The sequence below is a fragment of the Phyllostomus discolor genome, chromosome 7, assembly GCF_004126475.2.
Source record: "Phyllostomus discolor isolate MPI-MPIP mPhyDis1 chromosome 7, mPhyDis1.pri.v3, whole genome shotgun sequence".
NCBI lineage: Eukaryota > Metazoa > Chordata > Mammalia > Chiroptera > Phyllostomidae > Phyllostomus > Phyllostomus discolor.
Genome location: NC_040909.2, coordinates 12,147,794 through 12,168,110, shown reverse-complemented (window position 1 = coordinate 12,168,110; position 20,317 = coordinate 12,147,794). Strand labels below are relative to the sequence as shown.

General features: G+C 49.7%; 1 protein-coding gene across 1 annotated transcript in view; it reads right to left on the bottom strand.

Moving 5' to 3' along the window:
- TRANK1 (tetratricopeptide repeat and ankyrin repeat containing 1) overlaps positions 1–20,317 on the bottom strand; it is a 95,173-nt gene that overhangs the window by 39,382 nt on the left and 35,474 nt on the right. The window contains exons 4-9 of the mRNA XM_028518748.2: positions 18,368–18,518; positions 17,291–17,409; positions 14,929–15,012; positions 14,567–14,702; positions 12,620–12,751; positions 5,787–5,957 (exon numbers count right to left, since the gene is read on the bottom strand). Coding sequence (XP_028374549.1) covers positions 5,787–5,957; positions 12,620–12,751; positions 14,567–14,702; positions 14,929–15,012; positions 17,291–17,409; positions 18,368–18,518 — 793 coding nt within the window. The remainder of the gene's footprint in view (positions 1–5,786; positions 5,958–12,619; positions 12,752–14,566; positions 14,703–14,928; positions 15,013–17,290; positions 17,410–18,367; positions 18,519–20,317) is intronic.

The window sequence follows — 20,317 nt, the reverse complement described above, 5'->3', positions numbered from 1 at the left end:
GTGAGCACCACGGGCTCCGGAAGCCCCAAGGCTGCTGAGAACGAGCCTCGGGTGCTGACTGTCCAGAGTGAAGGCCCAGCCACACTGGGGAGCACACAGCAACGGTAGCAGGGGGTCGATCCAAGGGGGGCTCTGGCATCATCTCCTGTGCCTGCTGGCACACAGCTGGATCGCCCTGAACACGTCAAGTCAGAATACCAGACTCTCGAGAGCACGCACCCCTTCTGGGGCAAACGTCCATTGCTCTCTAACCCAGAGACTTCGGGTGCCGGACAGAACGAGACTCGCTCTAGCACATCCTCCAGGGACAAAGACATGGAAACCATTTGGCAGAGGAAAGCCTCCATCCCCTGAGCTGGAAGCCCACGCTGAGACAGAACATGCGTGAGGGTGTGACAGTGACTGACTGACGCTCCTGAACTCGCCCCCTCCCCCGCCACCTTCACCCTGAAATTCCCAGGAAGACACGGAAGACGGCAACATCACAATACAGAGAAACGGGGCCCTCGGTAAAAGGGGGGGCTTCCTTCGCTATCAGGCAGATGGAGAGCTGCCCCCCTGCCCCGCCCCCCCCCCCCCCCCCGCCTGACGCCACAACAAGCCTTTGGGGAACATCGTCTTCCACCAGGGTAATCAGTGTAGTGTAACAGTGACCTGAAGTTGAACAGAAATACACTAAGCTTGACGGCAGAGATCATCAGATGCAGTTGTGTCACCCATGCAGGCTTGTGTGGTTCAGAAGGCCGTCACGGATCAGAGAAAGCTGCAGACATCAGGGAGGCTACAGAAGGGTGTCGACACTGGAAGATGCACAAAAGGCACGGTGCTGAAACACGGACAGGGGATCCCTGGCAGGGTGTGGGTAACGTGTTTATTACTCTGAATTTGTCTGGCTTCTGACATTTTTCTGTAAGCTTAATAAGAGACAAAAGAAAAGCCAGGATATAAAGTTGCTTATGCATGATAATCACATAATTTTTCTTAAAAGGTGACTATGTAAGACCTAAGCAACAATGACCAAAAGGCCGGATGAAAATATGCCACGCTGTGATTACAATAAATTTTTGTTTTTATATAAAACTGTATTTCTACAAACTTCCTACAATGATCATGTTGAGTAGATACACATTAGCAGATTTGAAATTAAAAATTAAAACTAAAGGGGACCGTCTCAAGATGCAACAGTGCTCAGAAGTGTTACAAAACAGAAATAAATCATTTCAAAAAGAGATTTTGTTTTTGCCTGAAATCTTCCTTTCTAGCTAAAAAGGACAAAACAGCTATGTTTTATCACATGAGCTGGTAGGTTTTATTACACACATTTTATCAATTTAAATGTACATCACCGTCTCACTTTTATAAAAGAAAATGTATAAATGTATAAATAGCATGAAATAAGACTAAATAAGCAAATCACAAATACATTAATTTGCAGGGGTAGGTGAACTCCTGGAGAATTCATATTTTTTTATTTTCTTCTCCAATATTTTGTAAAATTTTTAACAAAGGAATATATATATATATTACATATATATATATGGCCCAAGCTGGTGTCACTCAGTGGATTGAGTGCTGGCCTGCAAACCAAAGGGTCACTGGTTTGATTCCCAGTCAGGGCACAGGCCTGGGCTGTGGGCCAGGTCCCCAGTAGGGGACGCGTGAGAAGCAATCACACATTAGTGTTTCTCTCCCTTTCTTTCTCCCTCTCACCCCTTCTGTCTAAAAATAAATAAAATCTTTTAAAAATAAAAATGTTTTTAAAATATATATATATTGTTTTTATAAGAACCATATTGTGGACATCTTTTGAGTCAACACTGCACGCCAGCATTGACTGAAAACAGGGCACCATCTCGGTGCTGAGGGGTGTGAAAGTGACAAGCCAAGGCCTCTGCGTCACAGGCTCTGCCTGCAAAGGAAACAACGCACAGAGAAGGTCCCCGTCTTCTCTGAGTGCTGTGCTAGGGAAAGCAGCCGGCTTCCCCAGAAAACCAGAGAAAAGCTTCAGAGGGCTGGATTTGCTCCCACTTCAAAGCCCGGGTTAGTGACTGTGAGATCAATCCATTAGTCCCGTTCTGGGTCCTAGAGTTGAGCTGCCAGAGAAGGTGGATGTGCTGCCATCTGGTGGTGGCTGTGAGAGGCATGTAAGACAGTTACGTAACCCCGACCACTCAGGAGAAAAAGCCTTCTCCTTCTCCGCATGGCTCTGGCCCCCAGGCCAGCCTGTAAGAATCTCGGGGCCTGCCCTGAGCAGAGATTCTCCGGCACGTTCACGTCGGGAAGCTCTGGTTTAGAGAACAACAGGAATCTCCAGCAAGATCCTTTAATACTCAGGCTTTATTTCTCACCCAGATGCAAAAGCCACGCTCTCCACGTACACCATCCCTCACTAGGTCTTCCTGATCATTTTCACCCTCCTCTTTTCTGATTTTTATCAGTTTCTTTTGCTTTTTTTTTTTGACTCAATGTTTTCCTATAATCGTTCGATATTCCTCTAGCGTAGCAAGGCAACCTTCCTTCCTGGTCAATGGTCTGGAAAACTCTCACGTAACCAGAGATGCAATAAGTTTCCTGATGAGTGTCGGGGACTCCTGGCCTGTCTGTACCCACTCCCACGCCGACTACCCAGTCAGCCCGGGGGCAGGCCTGGAAGGGGCCCAGTCCTCCTGTGGTGCTCTCCAGCCAAGCGAGGACGGTGAGTCCTGAGAAGGAAGGAGGGGACTAGCTGCAATGCGGAGTGTGTTCCCGTGGTTCCCAACCTGGGTCAGAATTAGCTGATTCTGAGTGAGGAAGGGAGAGCAAGTCCCTGTCTCAGCAAACGAAATGTTCTGAAGATCAGCAGATAGTCAAAAATTCTACTGTACAAGGAGACTGAAAATATCAAAACTTGAAAAGCTAAATAAAAATGAATGGCTTGTGCTAAAGTCCGTAACACTAAATATAACATGCCTCTACGTTATTCCAAGGATTAGTATTAGAATTAATAAACAATAAGTTTGCCTGCAAAGCAGCCATTTTCTGCCATTAATTGGCGGTTGTTTTTTGTTACCTTAAAACTCGGAAATTCATTGGTGAAGACAGTTCGTTTCAATTTCCCAAACAGTAGGAACCATTTTGAAACACAGATCACCGACATGAGCTCTCAGAAAGCATTTCACAATGATTTAATCACACTGCCTCACAGGGAAAAAAAATCACAAGTCCCTCAAATAGAGTTTATGAAAACAAACTACCCATGCTACGTCACAGCTTTAAAAGAACACCCATGAAACACAGAGGGCTCAGTAAATACATTCGAGTCCCCTCATTCCTGTGGTTTCATGGAAGCAGCAGAAGATACTGTAGATAAATAAATGAAAATGAAACTACAGACGGGGAAATGAGCGGGGATGCTGAGTGAAAAGCAGCTGTGACTGCCTCCATGTAGAACGTTCCTGACCGGGGCTGGCTCCCTCCCTCAGCACCCCGGCACCCGAGCACGCTGCAGGCTGCCTGCCCCTGGCCACCTGCTCGCCCACTCCAGGGGAGACATCCAGATGACTTCAGTACATGCGCACGCGCCAGCCACTAAGTGTTAATCAGTCTCGTCTCTCATTCATAAATGCAAAGATAAGAAGGTAATTAAGGAAAAACAACGGCACAAGAGAGAAGCAAGAACATGAACAAATGACCCCAGAGGAAATACAAATAACTCTCAAAGAGAGGAAGATGTTCTTTAAAAAAAAAAACAAATTCTCAGTATGGTTAAATGCCATTCAAGAAGTGGCCAATGTAAACGAGCACAAGCTTCCGCAGACAATAAACCATCAGAGAGCAAGAAAAGGTTCTTCAAAATTAAAACGGAGCTTCGTGGTTTCAAACTGCAATGGGTAAGCTGAACTATAAAAGGAAAGGCTGAAGACCAGGTTAGAGATCCGAGAAGAAGACAGGAGATAGAAACCCTTAAGGAAGGGCCGAGCGACATGTAATCAGTTCAGGAAGATCACCTGTGTGACACAGTGGCAAGCAGACACCGGAGGGGGGCCAAGTGAAGACGATCATTTCCCTGAGCTCAAAAAGCTAGATTGGAAGGGACCCACAAGTGCCAGCCAAGAAGGACAAATAAAGACCCACACCTAGGCATGTCCCAGGGAAATTTCAGAACTCTAAGGACAGAGAAATTCCTGGGAGGGAGAATGAGTGGGACAGACGTCAGAGGCAATCAGTAGCAAACGGAGGCTGGAATACAATAAAACAGCTTCTCCGGTGTGGAGGAGCACGGTTTCACGGCAGATGCACACATCTGAGACCGCTCAGACCGTCAGACACACCAGCAAAGGCTGGGGCGTGTCAAACACTGGGAAACGCATTCCAGTTTCGGAGGTGCTAAAATGTAGGGGGAAAGTGTAACTTGGAACCAATGCAAGGCCATGCCTCTATTCCTATTATCCACCAATAAAGGATAAAATAAAGACTTAAAACTCCATACGTCTGCTATCCACGTCTCCTCCATGAAAAATTCACTTGAGCCAGTGCTCTGGCAGGACAAGGGAGAAATCTAAACCGACAACCTGAGCACCAAGAGTCACATGTGAGTAATAGAATTGGGAGAAGTATAATGTCTAAATAAAAGTCTACAGAGTATACATGAGTACATGCATACATACACAGATATACAATAATGTATATGTATGTTTCATTAAACTGGAATGCCTAAAGAGTGTCACATTTAAAATGTTTTTTTCACCCTGGCTGGTGTAGCTCAGTGGATTGAATGCCAGGCTGCTAACCAAAGGGTCATTGGTTCAATTCCCAGTCAGGGCACATGCCTGGGTTACAGGCCAGGTCCCCAGTAGGGGGCGTGCAAGAGGCAACCACACATTGATGTTTCTCTCCCTCTCTTTCTCCCTCCCTTCCCCTCTCTCTAGAAATAAGTAAATAAATTTTTTAACTTTTTTTATTACAATTGACATTCAATATTCTATTAGTTTCGGGTGTACGGTATAGTGGTTAGACATTTACACATAACTTACAATGTAGTCCCCCCCATATACCTAGTACCCACCTGATGGCATACATAGTTATTACAGTATTTAAAGAGCACAGTTTTCAGGACATGTGGTACTTCTCTTCTATGGGTCTGGTTATATGTTACTAGTTGCAGAAAGTGTAACGTTTCTATAATCATCCTACCCTGCCCAAATGCCACTTACTGGCTTTCAAGTTTTAGAATCAATCTATAGATGAAGCGCAGAAAACTGAGGGTTAAGGAACAGAAGACAAACGACACCAGTAACGGCACTAGACAAAACGCAACAAGACGGGCCGACCTGCTGCACTTCACCTCGTACAGCGCCCGGCCGATGGCTGGTGTCCCAGACTGATATGCCGAGAAGTAGAAATAGAAGTTAATGTATCAGTGCATAAGTGTAATTTAGTGTGGCATAAGTGTATTTTAAGTTATTGGCTGTGTCTGTTTCTGAAGAGTAGGAGTGATTTTTGTTATCTCTGGTCCTGTTTGATTTTTTTCTCTTTTACTGTACGCACCCATTAAAAAAAGAAAACCCCCCACGGTACCAAAGGTGAACCTGTCAAAGTTCCCAGAACATCGCAGATGCTTTCTAAATAAGAGTTTTCTCATTCTATCCTCAAAAAAAAAAAAAGCAAACAAGTTTTCTATAGATTAAGAATCTCCTTTCCATCTTCATAAACCAAGAAAAGATGAACCGCTTTGTATCTACCTAATACCACGGGACCAGTTTTACCCACCCTCACGCCCCCAAAAGTTAATCCGAGGGAAGCTGTACCTGATAGGTCCTTGGAACACGCAGCCAGTTTTTCCAAGTGACTATTGATTTTCTCAATGGCTTTGAAGTTCTTGTTCCTCTTCAGCACATCCATGGGGGTCTGGGAGTAGCGGTCCAGCAGGGTGGGGTCGGCCCCGAAGTGCAGCAGCATCTGCACGTCTTCTGTTTGTCCTAGGGCGGGCCAGAAGGAAAAGGGGGCATTGTCACGGCTCCTTCCGTAAGGAGATGTCCCCATGAGTGCGCGTCCTCCCAGCTTCCTGCCTGAGCTGCCGGGGCAAGGAGACCAGGATCCCTCTGCTCACGGGTCTTGAACTGCTGGCCTTGGGCAGTCCACCCAACTCCCGGAAGCAAGGAGTCCTGTGTGGAGTGGGAACGACAATAGCGGTTGAAGAGGTTTAGAAGTGCGCTCCTCTATACCTTTCTCCCCTCTCCTTGGCAACAAGCAAGGAGAGGGGGAATCTGGTTACTAGGCAACAGTTATAGCTGTAAGGATAACAGCAAGCTGTGACTTCAGATTTCTTTATTCCCTAGGGAGGAAACAAAATATTCTTCCAGAAAAAGAGTCTGTCTGGGGACAGGAGAAGAAAGTGGCAATTGCTCTCGCATCAGGGTCTTTTTGTTGTCCCTGCTTCCGTCCTCCCAGCCCCTACCCTCTGGCTGCCAGTTCCACTGGCGGTTTTGACGAACCTATCTGCCAGGCGTCAAGGTGTCTCTGTGCTCACAGATGCAACAGTTTTCAGAACGGAACAGGTGTATCCGTGGGGTACAAAGACTCATGGGGGCGAGGAGAGTGAGATGCATCAACGCCTGACCCCCACTTCCACACCCATGCTTCCCTAAAATCCACCGCCTTGACCAGGCACCTGCGCGCCAGGTACTGTCCTGCTCAAGGTGTTCTGCCCTCGCATCTCCCCAGTAACAACTGCCCTTCTTCCACTTCACAGAAATAAGGCAAAATTTCACAGCCCTATGCACATCCCAGAGAATGGGATCTCGAATCTCTCACTGTAGGCAGACTTCTAAGAGACCCCTTAGGTTCCCAGCACCTGGCACGCACACACCCTCTCCCAGTTCTTCAGTTAAATACTAACCCAGGTACTGCTGTGATGAGACTCTGTGACAATGTGATGAGGGTCCTAACGTAGGTGACCTTGAGATAGGGAGACCTTCCAGGAAGGCCTGAGCTAATCATTAGAACCCTGAAGGTCAAAGGTTCGAAGTACAAGGGGGGGAGGATCTGAAGCATAAGAAATTCTCCCCTGCTGGCTTTGAAAATAGAAGGGGCCCCATGACAAGAAATGTGTGTGGTCTGCAGCAGCTAACAGCCAGGAAGGAAATGGGGAAACTCAGTCCTACAACCACAAGGAACTGAATTCTGCCTCAACCATGTGACCTTGAAAGAAGGCCTGGAACTCCAGATACGAACACAGTCCAACCCAATATGTGGTTTCAGCTCAGGGAGACACTGAGCAGAAAACTCAGTCACATGGATGTCCATCTCCTAGAAGGGCTGCTCTGTGTCCCCTGGGGAGGACGAGGGGTGGAACCCCATTCCCATCCTGTCACTCATCAGGCGAGTGACACGTTCTAGCAGCCCGAGCTTTGTCTTCTGTGAGGTTGGACGCAGGATGCCCTCCTCACGGCGGCCCCAGAGCATGACTGGGAAAACCCACCCGAGTACGTGGCATGCGGTGGGACTCCAGGGCCCTGTCAGCATGGGGACACAGCAGCAGGGGCTGGCCAGGCCTCGGCGCCAAGGCTGGCATCGTGAAAAGTCATTTCTCATTGGTCCTACGAGTGAGAATGTAGGTGTCTTTCGGAGGGAAGCAAATCTCCCTCAGATTCGCCTTCGGTTCGGAGTTTTCGACACAGACAAAGTCGATTTCAAAAGCTGAGCTGACTCTGTGTGGGTGCGGGTGTAGTTTCTATGTCCCCTCTGTCACCTGGGATACAAGTTCACCCTGCAGCTTTATCCTCAGTTTAGACCAGAGCTGACTCCCAATCTCAAAGTTAGATATTCCAGAAGAATGTGTTTTTCTATCCTAGAAAAGTGATGGGTACAGTAGGATGGCTCCAGTTAAGTGAAACTCCAGGAAACACTGGCTGTACCCATAAAATCAAGCTCCCAACCGCCATCCCTCTCTCCCACCTTGCGGAGCAACCCCCACGATTCTCGGAGCTGCAATCCTGGACCCGGCCACCAGGTGGCAACATATCCCTCTCCATTTGCGTTCTTTCACTGAAAATTTAGGAGTCTATTTTGCAAAGAGTAAAAAATACCATGAACCGGTTTCTTGACTAAGAAACCAATTGTGTTTGAAATGTTCGTATGTCTATTAAAGCAGTTACCTCTGCTGTTGACTCCCCCAAAGAAAAGAAAACTCAATCACATCACTCTGGTCTACTGACCTAAAGAACTGTGCGCTAATGAATGGAGACTGTTTACACCACTTAATTGATGGTGGTTAGTTTCACAGCATAGCAAACCAGCACAGTTACTGGAGTGTACTGACCCAGATGAGGCAAAAACTCTGACCTCCAGGGTGTCATCCAAGGGGAAAACTAGTGCCTGCCACACCCCTTTTAAGAGGCTCTGTAACTCACCCTCCTCTAACTCTCCCCCAATTTTTATTACCCTCTTTAATGATTATTTATAAAAACTGTTAATACGTTTCTGTTGTTTTGATTTCTGTGGTAGTGATTTTAGAAATAATGCAACCCCCCCCCCGCCAAAAAATGAACCTTTACAATATTACAATCACTGAAATTTTTTTGTCAAAGTTACTTGAGTGCCTTTCCTCCAGGGCAGTATCACTGAGTGACCGCTAAGACCCTGAAGCATAAGATACATTGGGGCAAATGTCTTTGCATAAAATAAACTGGAAATATGAATTAGAAATTCACACTGGATATTTTTGACTACCGAGGAGCTTGTCCACAATTTTTAAGATGGACATTAGGGGTTACATAATCATTGTGTGTTTGTACTCTGTTATGTATACAAGGGGTAAGATAGAAGTTTTACCTTAAAATATCCATGTGTACAGAATTCTGAAAACTACCTGCTCTGGGTGGGAGGGGGGACTGGATTGGGAGTAAAAAGGAGAAAACTGTATTTGAACAATGATTAAAATAAAATTAAAAAAAGAAGAAGAAAAAAACAACAAAAAAAACTACCTGTTCTTTCGATTATTTAGACTTACAAATTATAAGTCCTAGATGCCAAGCTAAACAGATGTGAAGTGGTACACAGGTTTTTAAATTTCTTTAAGGAGATAAGAAAGCCAAATTTAAAGACGCTGACATACCAGACTTTTCATTGTTTTACTTGACTAGCATCCCTTCCCCCTTTTCCAGAGAGTGACCCCCAGTTCTCCTTTGGGGAAGCACCGCTGCTCCGTTCCCAGCCCACCCGGTTTGATAGGAGTGAAGGCCAGACAGACAGAGAGACGCACCAGGCCGTCACCTCATTCCCCACCACTGTCGCCGGCCCGGGCTGCAGGGGTGAACACCTGACCGGGACCCGGCCATTGAGATCACTCCATCCCTTGGGCTCCAGTGATTAGTTCCCTGTGGGGCGGGCGGGCGTGTTACAAAAGTTTGGCACAGCGACTCTTTCCTGGGACTTTCACTGAAACGCTGGGAGGAGATGCTCTCCTTGACTGACATCGGCAAAAGGACGGAGTTAAGCCTGAAGAAGAGTCTGGCGGCCCCAGCGGAAAGGAAGCCTGTCTAAGAAAGGGCCTTTCACAGACAGGGCAGACTTCAGAGGTGAGACCGACACTTGAAGACATCTCGGGAGCACCCGGGCCAGACTGGACTCTGCCGTCACCCGAGCCAGTCACTCCCCTTCCTGCCTGAAGCAGCCTGAGTGTCTGCAGCTGGTAACCAGGACAGAAGCACCTACTCCCAGTCCATCCTCAGCTTCTCAGTCCGAGGCGATGACCGGTTCTAAGCTTGGGGGCCCGCTGCCGCCTGGCTCTGACGACTCCCTGAGGCTGTGTCCCTGGGCCTTTGGAAACCACTGCTCCCGAGCCAGGGGACCCTCATAAGGACCAGCACCCACCAAAGTGCAAGCAGACCCGAAGGCGTCTAAGGCCCTCGGATGCTGCAGGTATTTCAAATGGTGGGTTTTAAGGTCAGGCCACGTTAGAGAATCTGCAGAGGCCTGGGCTCTCCCTGTACCAGAAATACACTCGTGACGGAGAAAACCTCACACACTGCTGGGGAAGCCGCTCTGGGGCTCAGGTTAGCAACAGCTTTCGTCCAAACACACATCCGTGTGCTAACATCTTAAAGCTGGATGTACGTTTTCACCTGCACAGACATAAAATATTTGTGGGAGAAAACATGAGATACCGATCATATTGATTCCTCGGTGGCTGGGGGACAGACGTTAGGACAGACTCTCAATGTAGACTTTTTGCGCCTTTTGATTTTTTAATGTGATCTATTTACAACTGGCATGATGTTGGAGTTTGTCCAAATAAATAAAGTATATGCATTCTCTCAATAGCAATTTCTCAACTAGGAGATTGTCCTATAGAGACATTCATGCCAGTTCGCAAAGCTGGGTGTAGAAAAATGTTCCCTGAGCAATGTTCTCAGTAACAAAATAACTGCCAACCATTCAAACACCCAGCAGTAGGGTACAGGCAACTCGGGGATCAGAGGCGCAGGCTTTAACCACAAATTACTAGGCCAATAGCAGCTTCTGCCCAGGAGTGAGCTGGACCAGCTCACGAGGACCAACTGTTACACGTCCAGGAATGTCGCAAGCCGGTTGATTAAAAAAACAGCCATCGTTAATGACTAAATTATTTAAACTTACAACTAAATTATTTAAATTTAAACAAATAAGTTATATTACAAACAAAACTCGTTCCTTCCTAATTATTTTTCCGCATTTTGCTATTACCTATGATGAGGTTTCTTTACACCTGCGTTAACACGGACCTGCGCGGGGAAAATGCAGTACAAGCGGGTGTCGTGGCACAGTGCCCAGCTCCAGGGTCAGTGCCATAGGCAGCTGGAAATCAGCCACGGGGGGGACATTTACACCAGGGAAACCAGCAAACAGTGCAGTTCAGGACTTTTCTTTGAAGACCCAGTTGTCAAACATTTGTCAGGACACCACTGTCTTTAAGAAGGTACTAAAATGTATGGGACATCAAAAGATATATAATAACAAGTGTTGGCAAGGATATAGGAAAACAGAGACCCTCCCACATCGCTGGTGGGAATGTAAAGTGGGGCGGCCACTTTGGGAAACAGCCCAGCAGTATCTTCAAAGGTTAAACAAAGAATCGCCACATGAGCCAGCCATACAGCTCTTAGGTATCTTCTACCTGAGGAAAATGAAAATACATTCCAACACAACAACTTACACGCAAATGTTCACAGCAGCGGTATTCATAACAGCTGGAAGTGGAAACGAGTATCCACCAGTTGATGAATGGATAACCAAAAGGAGACATACACGTACGAGGGAATGCGGCGTATGGCTTGGCAATAAAAAGGAATGGAATTCTGACACACGGCAGCACGAAGGAACCGTGAGCATGTGCGAAGTGAAAGAAGCCAGTCAGAAAAGGCCGCACGCTGCAGGAGTCCAGTTACGTGACGCGGCCAGAACAGGCGAGCCCACGGAGACAGGCAGCGCCGAGTGGACGCCAGGGGCGGAAGAGGTAGGGGACGTGGGGGGTGACTGCTCAAGGGCATGGGCTTCTTTCTGGGGCGACGAAAAGGCTCTGAAACTGTGATAACAGTTACACAGCTCTGTGAATATACGCAGAAAGCCCCGGGTTGTATACTTTAAACAGGCGGACTGTATGGCGTATGAACTGTATTTCAAGAAAGCTCAACATAAAAACCCACAGACACCGCGGGTGTGGACTCCCGGGGCCCGACTCCGTGGGGCGGTAACGGCAGGGGCACAGACCTCACTGGGCCGCCCCCCGGGACGTGCTGAAGAGAGAGGGCTGCACGTTCCCGGGATGACCCGCCGGACCCGGGGACCCCGGCCGCAGGACCTCCGGCGGCGTCCAGTCCACGGCGTGTTCGATTTCAAGCCCACGTTTTACAATCACGAGCTTTCCTATTTTTTAAAGTCCAGCTCTCCGACCCCTCTCACCACGGAAGGCAGCAGCCTGGCTCAGTTCTCACAACCAGCGCCAGGTGGCAGCCATGCCGGGCTCAAGCCCGCCCCCCCATCGCTCCCTGTCCCCTTCCTTCCGCTGGGGCTGAGAGTCCGTTCCCACTTCTCCTCGCAGCTACCCTGTTATTTTTACAGGGAAAATATGCGTGGTTCTCCCTGCGTCACAGGCTAGCAAGGAGCCTCTGCGTCCAGAGCCAGCTTCGCCTCCCAGGTGTCAGCCCTGCTTCTGCACCAGGCCTGTCTGGCCCTGGTGTGCACGGCAGGCGGCAACCCCTGTGTTGGATTCTCAGTGCCAGGAAGGCAGGACTATGCCTGTGGTCTGGTTCACCATTTGTCTCTGCTGGAGCACAGACTTGGCATAAAACACAGCAACGTGTGACCATGTGATGGGGGCAAAAACAAGAGCAATGGGAAGCCCGTGTCCTGGAGTCACCTGACCCCACGGAAGCCACGTGGAGCCGACAGAGCACACTGACCTCAGCAACCCCTCCTTCTCTCGCCCGCCCCCTTCCTGCACACAGCCCGCCCTCCCCACCGTGTTCAACTCCAGGGAGTTTTCCCCCTGAGCCTGTCACGGGACGGCACGGGTACAGTGCAACGGCCTGTGGCGTGGGTTCCCCGACACCAGAAGTCCTCCAGCCCGCAGCACGCCCTCCACTGTGGCGGCACAACTTACGCTTGATGGGGTTTCCTGGGGAGCAGGCAGCGACCACGTGCAGGACGGTGCAGCCGTCCTGGTCCTTCTGGTTGATGCGGCCCTTCCACTCGGGCTGGTTCTCCATTAGCCACCGGAAAAGCTGGTTCTCCCCTGCAGGGCATTCAGGTGAGTTACTGACGTCCAATTCTGCACACAGACAACCAGCAGAGCACCCCGCGGGGAGCGAGTGGGGAACCCAGCGCACGCGGCCACTCGCCACTCGCCACTCGCGGGTGTGGGAGACGCAGGAGTCTGAGCATTGAAAGGCCGGGTTGTAGAAAGTTATTCATGATGCACTCAAGTCAGATGTCCCAGAAGCAACGCCTGAGACAAAGATTCTTGGCTATGCGGCTTACTAAGAGAGGGAGCTCAGGAGACAGGGAGGGAGGGGCCAGGGCAGGGGAAGGAGGCAAGCAGGCCTGATCCCGTGGGGAGCTCCATCCGGGGCATGGACTGCACCACAGAGCTGACCCACCTGGAGGCAGGGGCTGACCTTCTGTCCACCCCCCCATGTTGGTCCATGGAGACCTATAGAGTGCCCCATAGAGTGCTCCCAGGGAGGAGGGTGAGGTTGACAGAGAACCTCCCGGGGATGTGGTGTCTGTGGGCAAAAGGCAGCCCTCCATCAAGGCCTCCAACACTCAGCGAACGGGAGGAACACTGGTGGCACGGATGGAGGAACCGGGCGGGGCCTAACAGCGCCTGGCAAGTCCGCATCTCCCAACAGACCACTCTCCTGCATGACCATCGGCGGGACGTATATTTTACATTCTTTTCCCAGACTCCCTTCCTCATAGCTCCTGGGATTGAGGAAAGCCACACACTTCCGTCAACTTGGCGGAAACCCTGTCACTCTGTCAGAGCTTTCCGCACAGAAACGGAGCCGGAATGAACTCCAAGACTCGCTCTTATGTGTGGGTACGGCCCCTGCGCCCACGGGAGCTGACTTAAAGCACAGACACAATGAGGAATCAGGACTTTCCTAACCAGAGGCACACTTCCCTGGGCTCCAGATCCCTGGTGTGAAACTGGGAAACTGGATTAGGTGGCTTTTAATCAAACTTGATGTTCTATCCACCAATCCCTGTGTAAGAATATAATCTCTTACAGATGCCCTAATGGCAGAGCAAATCTAGGGGAAGTGAAGGTGGGGGCCCAGGTGTGCAAGCCCCTGGCCACCTCCGCGCCCTCCTCGTTCCCGGGGAGACGATACAGCTGAGAAGAGGAAGATGGTCCAGACAAGTCCTTGTGGCCCCGTCTGGTTCTAAAATGACGTGGGTACGTGTCCAGCAGGGATGCCACGTCTGCTCGGAAAAGAACAGCAGCTTCTATATAAAGTGTAAAATGTGTGTGTGTGTGTGTGTGTGTGTGTGTGCGTGTGTGTGTGTGTGTGTTTTGAATTTTATGGAAATAGGAGTCCTTTCAAAGAACCACGGGCAACCTGACTCGGCAACAGCCAGTGCTTCCCTTGGGATTCTACCCCATCCCACAGCACGTGGTCCTCCGTGAGAAAATGAACCTGAACCCAGAAAAAGTCCACATCTGCCTTTGCCAGAGGGAGGAAACTCCGCAGCTCTCCCGGGAGCTCTGCCTGGCAAAGGCTCTCTGTCTGTCCCATCCCCCTCCTCGGGTCCCCGGGCTCCACCCCGCTGCCTGGATCTGTCTACGAACACAGAATCCTTTCGGCCTGGGCTCCCGTAGCAACTGGGTCCCAAGAGAAATAAAAGTGATGCTGTGTCCCTGCTGCCTCCAGTCATTTGAATAATCAATCACTGAATATTCAAAACACCCAAATTGTCTCCATTCAGGCGGCTAAGTTCTGCTTCCCCTTGAGCTCAGCAGAGCGCCTGAGCTCCGGGCTGGAAGGGCGCCCCTCGGGGCAGGGCAGGGCAGGGCAGGGAGGTCGGTCACTGGGAGGACACTCACTTGCTTGGATACAGAGCTGCATGAGGGAGTGCAGCGGGTACGGCCCTATGGTCTCCACGCTGGCACCGATGGAGATGAGCCACTGGACCAACTTGGGCACCTGTTCCATCTTCTCATAAAATCCCATGACGTATTTCTAGAAAAGAAAACGCGGAGAGACGATCGTGGATGCCACTGTATCAATATGCAACTTCAAACCCATGCCGCCCATAAAGTTTGAAATCAGTCAAACCCGTGGATTTGCTGTGGCTCGAGCATCAGATTATTATAAATAACACATTCGCGGAGAGGCAGCTGCAAAGGAAGGCCCCAGACACAGGCCTGGAGTAAAGCCATATCCTCCCAGAAGCCACCTTCCTTACCTCAAAGAGGCTTTTCAGGGACAGGTCTGGGACGTGGATATTTCTCGGTAGCCGATCTTGCTTCGCCGACAGAAGGAAAAATGACTGACGAGGGGAGAAAGAGAAAAAGGTTGGAATCACGATGCTTTAAAACAAACAAACAACAACAAAAAAACAAAAAAAAACACCCTCTGGCCCTATCTCTTTTTTCCAGCCACCTGCCAGGCTTTCCGGCACACGCAGTGATAATCCAAGTCTGTCTGTCCGGCCAATGTCCCCCTTCTTGCCTCTCTCCACATCGCCTCGAAGCCTGCCAGGACCGGAGCGGCGGGCACCGAGCAGGACTGCAGGGCACACACTGGCAGAGTTCTTAAGGCCGAGCAAGCAGAACACTCACGTCCTTTGGAAATATCCCAAGTAAGTCTTTGGCACATGAGGTCCAAGTCTCTGGGGTCCACGGGACCCTAGTGAGTGGTGGGCTGCAGCCGGCCCTGCCAGCTAGTGACAGAGTTAACTGCGCATGTCTCTCCCCATCTCCAAGTCCTGGGGTTGTACGAGGAGCTTGGAACTGGCCCTGGCCAAGGTATTGACACGGCAGAGACTGGCAAACACTACAGACCAGGACTTTGTTTTCTCGGAAAGCTAGTTGTTAGGCCCCTGAAGAAACGGAAGCCCAGAGCGGTTAAGCAAGTTTTCCTGGGTCACACAGCTAGCACATCCTGAGAGGCCCTTTACTGAGATCACCCAGATAAATGCCAAGAGGTCCAAGAGTTCCAGGCTCTCCTCCAAGACTGGAGGCCTGGTCTCAAAATCAACTCCCCTCACGTGTCCCCTTGTCACTAACCGTGCCTAGGACCACAACAGCTCCCAGTTTCTCTCCGCTGGGTCCCCGCTCCTAACGGCTCACTCTGAGCAGGCCCCACTGCCGACACTCAATTCGGGATGACAGTCTGAGGTTCTGGCAGTCCCGGTGGCTCGCCTGGCTGTTTTTGTTTGTTTGTTTGTTTTTTAAATAAGTGCCTCTGTTCTTCATGTTTGAAAATGCCCTAAGCCCCATTGCTAGTAGGATATTGGACCTGCTATCTGGGCTGGATTCCTGGTTCTTCCCGGCTGCCTGTCTTCTCAAGACCTTTTCCTATGAGACAAGCTTCTGGGGCCCCACGGCCAGACACCCTGAAACTATACCCGTAACTGTGTGTGCACGCAGAGCGATTCCCGTCGATTGCATCAGATGGCCAGCGGAATCCGTGCCCTTCCCAGAAAGTGAGAACTCCCGTGTTGCAAAGTCGCTCAGCCTGCCCGGCTCTAGAGTCCTTGCTTTGCCCTGGCAGGCTGCCCTTGCTTTGGTGACTTCCCTGGACATCCCAGCTTTGAAAGCCCCGCTAGGCGCTTTCCAGCGACACCCCAGCCTTGGCCAGCCCCTTCTCGGGAGCACTGATAGGCCGCCATCAACAGTAACTACTATTCAGCGGGCACGTGGCATATGCCAGGTGTTCTAAAAGTCCTTTAGCCCAGTCCCTGGCACATGGTAAGCTCTGATTAAACCTTAGGTGAGGTTATTATCAGGTGTTCTTGGTCCGTTATGTCTCATCCTCACCAAAACCCTTAGGAAAGAGCTTTCTATCCTGCAACTTACAAATGAGGACAATGAGGCTGAGAGGGGCCGTGATTAGTCCCAAAGAGAAAGTGGAGGGTTAGGGTTCACAGGGACGTCCTTGCGACACCGTAGCCAGGCTCCACAGTCCACTCTGCTCCCCCATTCGCTGGGTGCCCAGCTCTGGGTTCGGGTCCTCCGGCCTCAAGGGCACCTCGGGGTAGCAGTCCCGTAGAAAGAGCGCTCCGAGCAGCACAGGCAGGCCGTCCGGGCCCGTGCCGGCCAGTGCAGCGCACAGACACTGTGAAGACGCACATGCCTGTGTGTTTTCCCCACTTTGTGCTACCGCTCACATTTGGATGTCACGGTTCATCGGTGACATTGGCAACACGGATCAGGGAGCGTGGGTGCCACAAACAGAGCAGGTGTCTTTTTATTTTTAAAAAATGGAAGCTAGCTAATTCACATATCTCACTGGCTTTCCATCTTTAATGACACCAGAGTTAAAAGGTTATTTTGGGGCTGGGAACCAAAGTGTCGCAGGTTCAATTCCCAGTCAGGGTACATGCCAGGATTGCAGACCACGGCCCCCAGCAACCACACATTCATGTTTCTTTCTCTCTCTCTTTCTCCCTCCCTCCCTTCTCTAAATAAATAAATAAATAAGTAAATAAATCTTTTAAAAAACATTATTTCGCCATACAGATGAACAAATAATAAATGACCACCCCCAGGGCCTGCAGAAAGAACCCATTTAGCATAGAGCGGGAGCCGCCTCCTTTTACTTACATGCCACAACCCTTTCTTCGCCAGCTTTTCTATTACAGACTGCCACACTTCCTTGGTGAATCCAGTGGAGAAAATCTGATCAAAGTGGGGCATGAAACTTTTCAAAACAATGAGGTCACCTGAAAGAAAGTGCCACAGTTCAGAAAGTCTAGCTTGGCAACAGTCTACAGTCCTTGGGGAAAGGCCTTCCAGTTAAGACCGCACAGAGACAGACGATAAATGAAACACACACGAAGCTGCAACCGTTTGAAATTCGGGCGACAGTCAGTCCCCCAAGCGTCAGCATCAGGTGAGCCCACATTCACTTAGCTCTTCCCTTCGCCAAATCCAGGGATGGGTGCTCGCGTTTAACCCCTCAGCCGAGCCACGAGGGCAGTGCCCGTTACCTCCATTCACGAAGGAGACGATGGAAGCTCAAGGGAAGTTACAAAGTCCGCTTCCCTGAAGAAAAATGCGACCCATACTATTCTCACCCAACAGGTGAGAAACTACCACAAATGAGGCCAGGCTTCGCGGTGTATCGGGCTGCTAGCTCAGGACAGACATCAAGGCTGGAACCCACATCAGTGCTCATTCTTCTGACCTGGCCGCCCATCCGCTTTGCATCTCGTTACCCTCCAAACCCCGTTTCTCAGACTCCTGGGTGACAGGAACACCCAAGAGGACAGGGCAGACAGAGTAAGATGGCACTTCTCCCAGGCTTTTAATTTCTCACAATAAATAAATATCCAAATAACCATATACTATTATAATGAAGGGGTACAAAAAAATCCCATACATACATTTTTCAAGATTTAGGAACTGGGCATGGGTATACTGTCCCGCTCCCAACAGGAGCCCGTTGGTAGAACAGATGGGAAGCATTGCCCTGAGAAGTCCCGTTAACTGCCCCCTCTGACGACGAGGGGAGAATGGAAACCATCCGGACTTCTCCGAGGGACAGTCCCCAAGAGCAGGTGTCTGGCCAGCCTGGCTTCTGACAGGACACTGATTTTCAGAGGACGCAGAGAAGACAGTGAAGAAGTGCGTGGGAAGGACAAGTCGTCAGGTTCTGAAACGTCCCCACGTCAGACTTACTGCCCACGGTGGTGAAGACTCCAACGAGGAAATCGGCAAACTGGCTCTGGTCGCAGCTCCCCTGCAGCAGCTCGAGGCCCTCGAAAAACATGCGAGCAGCTTCATAGTGGTTGAGCAGCCGCAACAGGGAGTAACCGGCTCGGTAGTATCCCTGGAAGGGGCAAAAAGGAAAACCTTAACAATACCCCTCTCTTCTCGTGGGCTGCTGAAGGGAAGGACGAGACGGATGGCACGGGAAATCGGCTCCAGAATCTCACTTCTGTACAAACACAGATTTCTAGCAGGCCTTGCACATAGAACTGCCACATTTTTTCCCTATCGTTTACTAAGTGCTAAGAAAATAATCACTTCCAAATCTATGATGTACACGGCATCTGACGTTTGACACAGAGAAAGAAGGAAGCTGACCGGCTTCCAATTACATGTGTGGTTTATTTATTCGTGCCTCAGATCACAGCCTGAGTGAGCCAGAAGAGAAGAATGAGAAACATGCCGCGACTACAGTGTTCTGGGAAAGAATGAGATTGTCATGTAACAACACAGAAGTCGTTCCCTGGTCCTTTCCATCAGTGAAACCCAATTTGCACTAAACATGTAGGGGAAAAACCACAGTGACAAGCTATTGAGATTTACAGACTTCCACATTATAGGCAATAGATACCAGAGGCAAAAAAATTTTTTTTAATTTCTGTAGAGAGAGGAAAATTACAATGCTTAAGACAGGAAAATGGCCTGTGATGCGAAAGGCCTCCCGTGCATCCTGTACTGTAGTTTGTGTAAGAACAGAACGATCCCTACCGCCTTCCCCACTTTGACCATGCAACCGCATCGGTGCTTGAAATTCCACTTAACGGCAAATCTTTAATTATGTATTAATGTGTCTTAACCTTCACTGGAAAGTCTAAACTTTAGATAACCATCAGGAAAAAGAAAAGAAAATGTGGGTTTTTTTCCCCCCAACCAGACAAGCTGGTACAGACTTTCCCACTTCTTTGACTTCTTCAGATTTGAGTCCCAGATTTTTATTTTAGAGAGGGGCACGGGGGATCTGAACACGCCGTGCCAAAACACGAGAGAGGGGGACTGCATACACCCCCTCTCCCAGGCGACTTCCACGGCCGTGACGCAGACAGGAAGCAGGCACTGAGATGAGCCTGCAGAGACAACCCTTGTTACGCTCGCCCTTCTCTTCCATTAGTTTCCCCGTGTAGGTGCTTCTCCACAGTTCGCAGCCCCTAAAGGTCTTTAAAACACTGTCCTTTGTCTTGTCGTGTCTCTGTGATTTATCGCTCTTCGTTAAAACGGTATATAAGCTCTTCAGCCTATCTGCTTCTTTGGGGTCCTCACTGCTTTTCTTAGAAGGCTCCCACGTCACATAAAAATAAACATCACGTAAAATTGGTATGCTTTTTGATCTGATGAGACTTCCACTCAAGATGGAGGCATAGGAAAATACACTTCGCCCCCTTGCACAAATACAGAAAAAATTACAATAGACTACAAAACAAGCATCAATCACCCAGAACCATCAGAAAATGTGGCTGTATGGAGGTCTGACAACCAAGGATTGAAAGAAGCCACGTTCATCCAGGCGGGTAGGAGGGCAGAGATGCGGAGACGGGTGGAGAAGTGTGGAGAGGCAGTGGAACGGGCAGTCCCACATTCACATGTGGTGGATGAAAATTGGGAGGGATACCTTGGGAGCGAGGGATTCCAGCCCCAAACCAGACCCCCCAGCCCAGGGTTCCAGCACCAGCAAGATAAATCCCCATAACTTCTAGCTGTAAAAACCAGTGGGGGTTGGGGCAGTGGAAGAAAATGCCAGATTTTCAGGAGACCCCACTTAAAGGGCCCACATGGACTTATAACTTGTTCATAGCCACCCCAGCTGGGATTCAGCACCAGGGCAACAGCTGGAAGGGCACCAGTCCCATATGGGGAGAAAGTGAA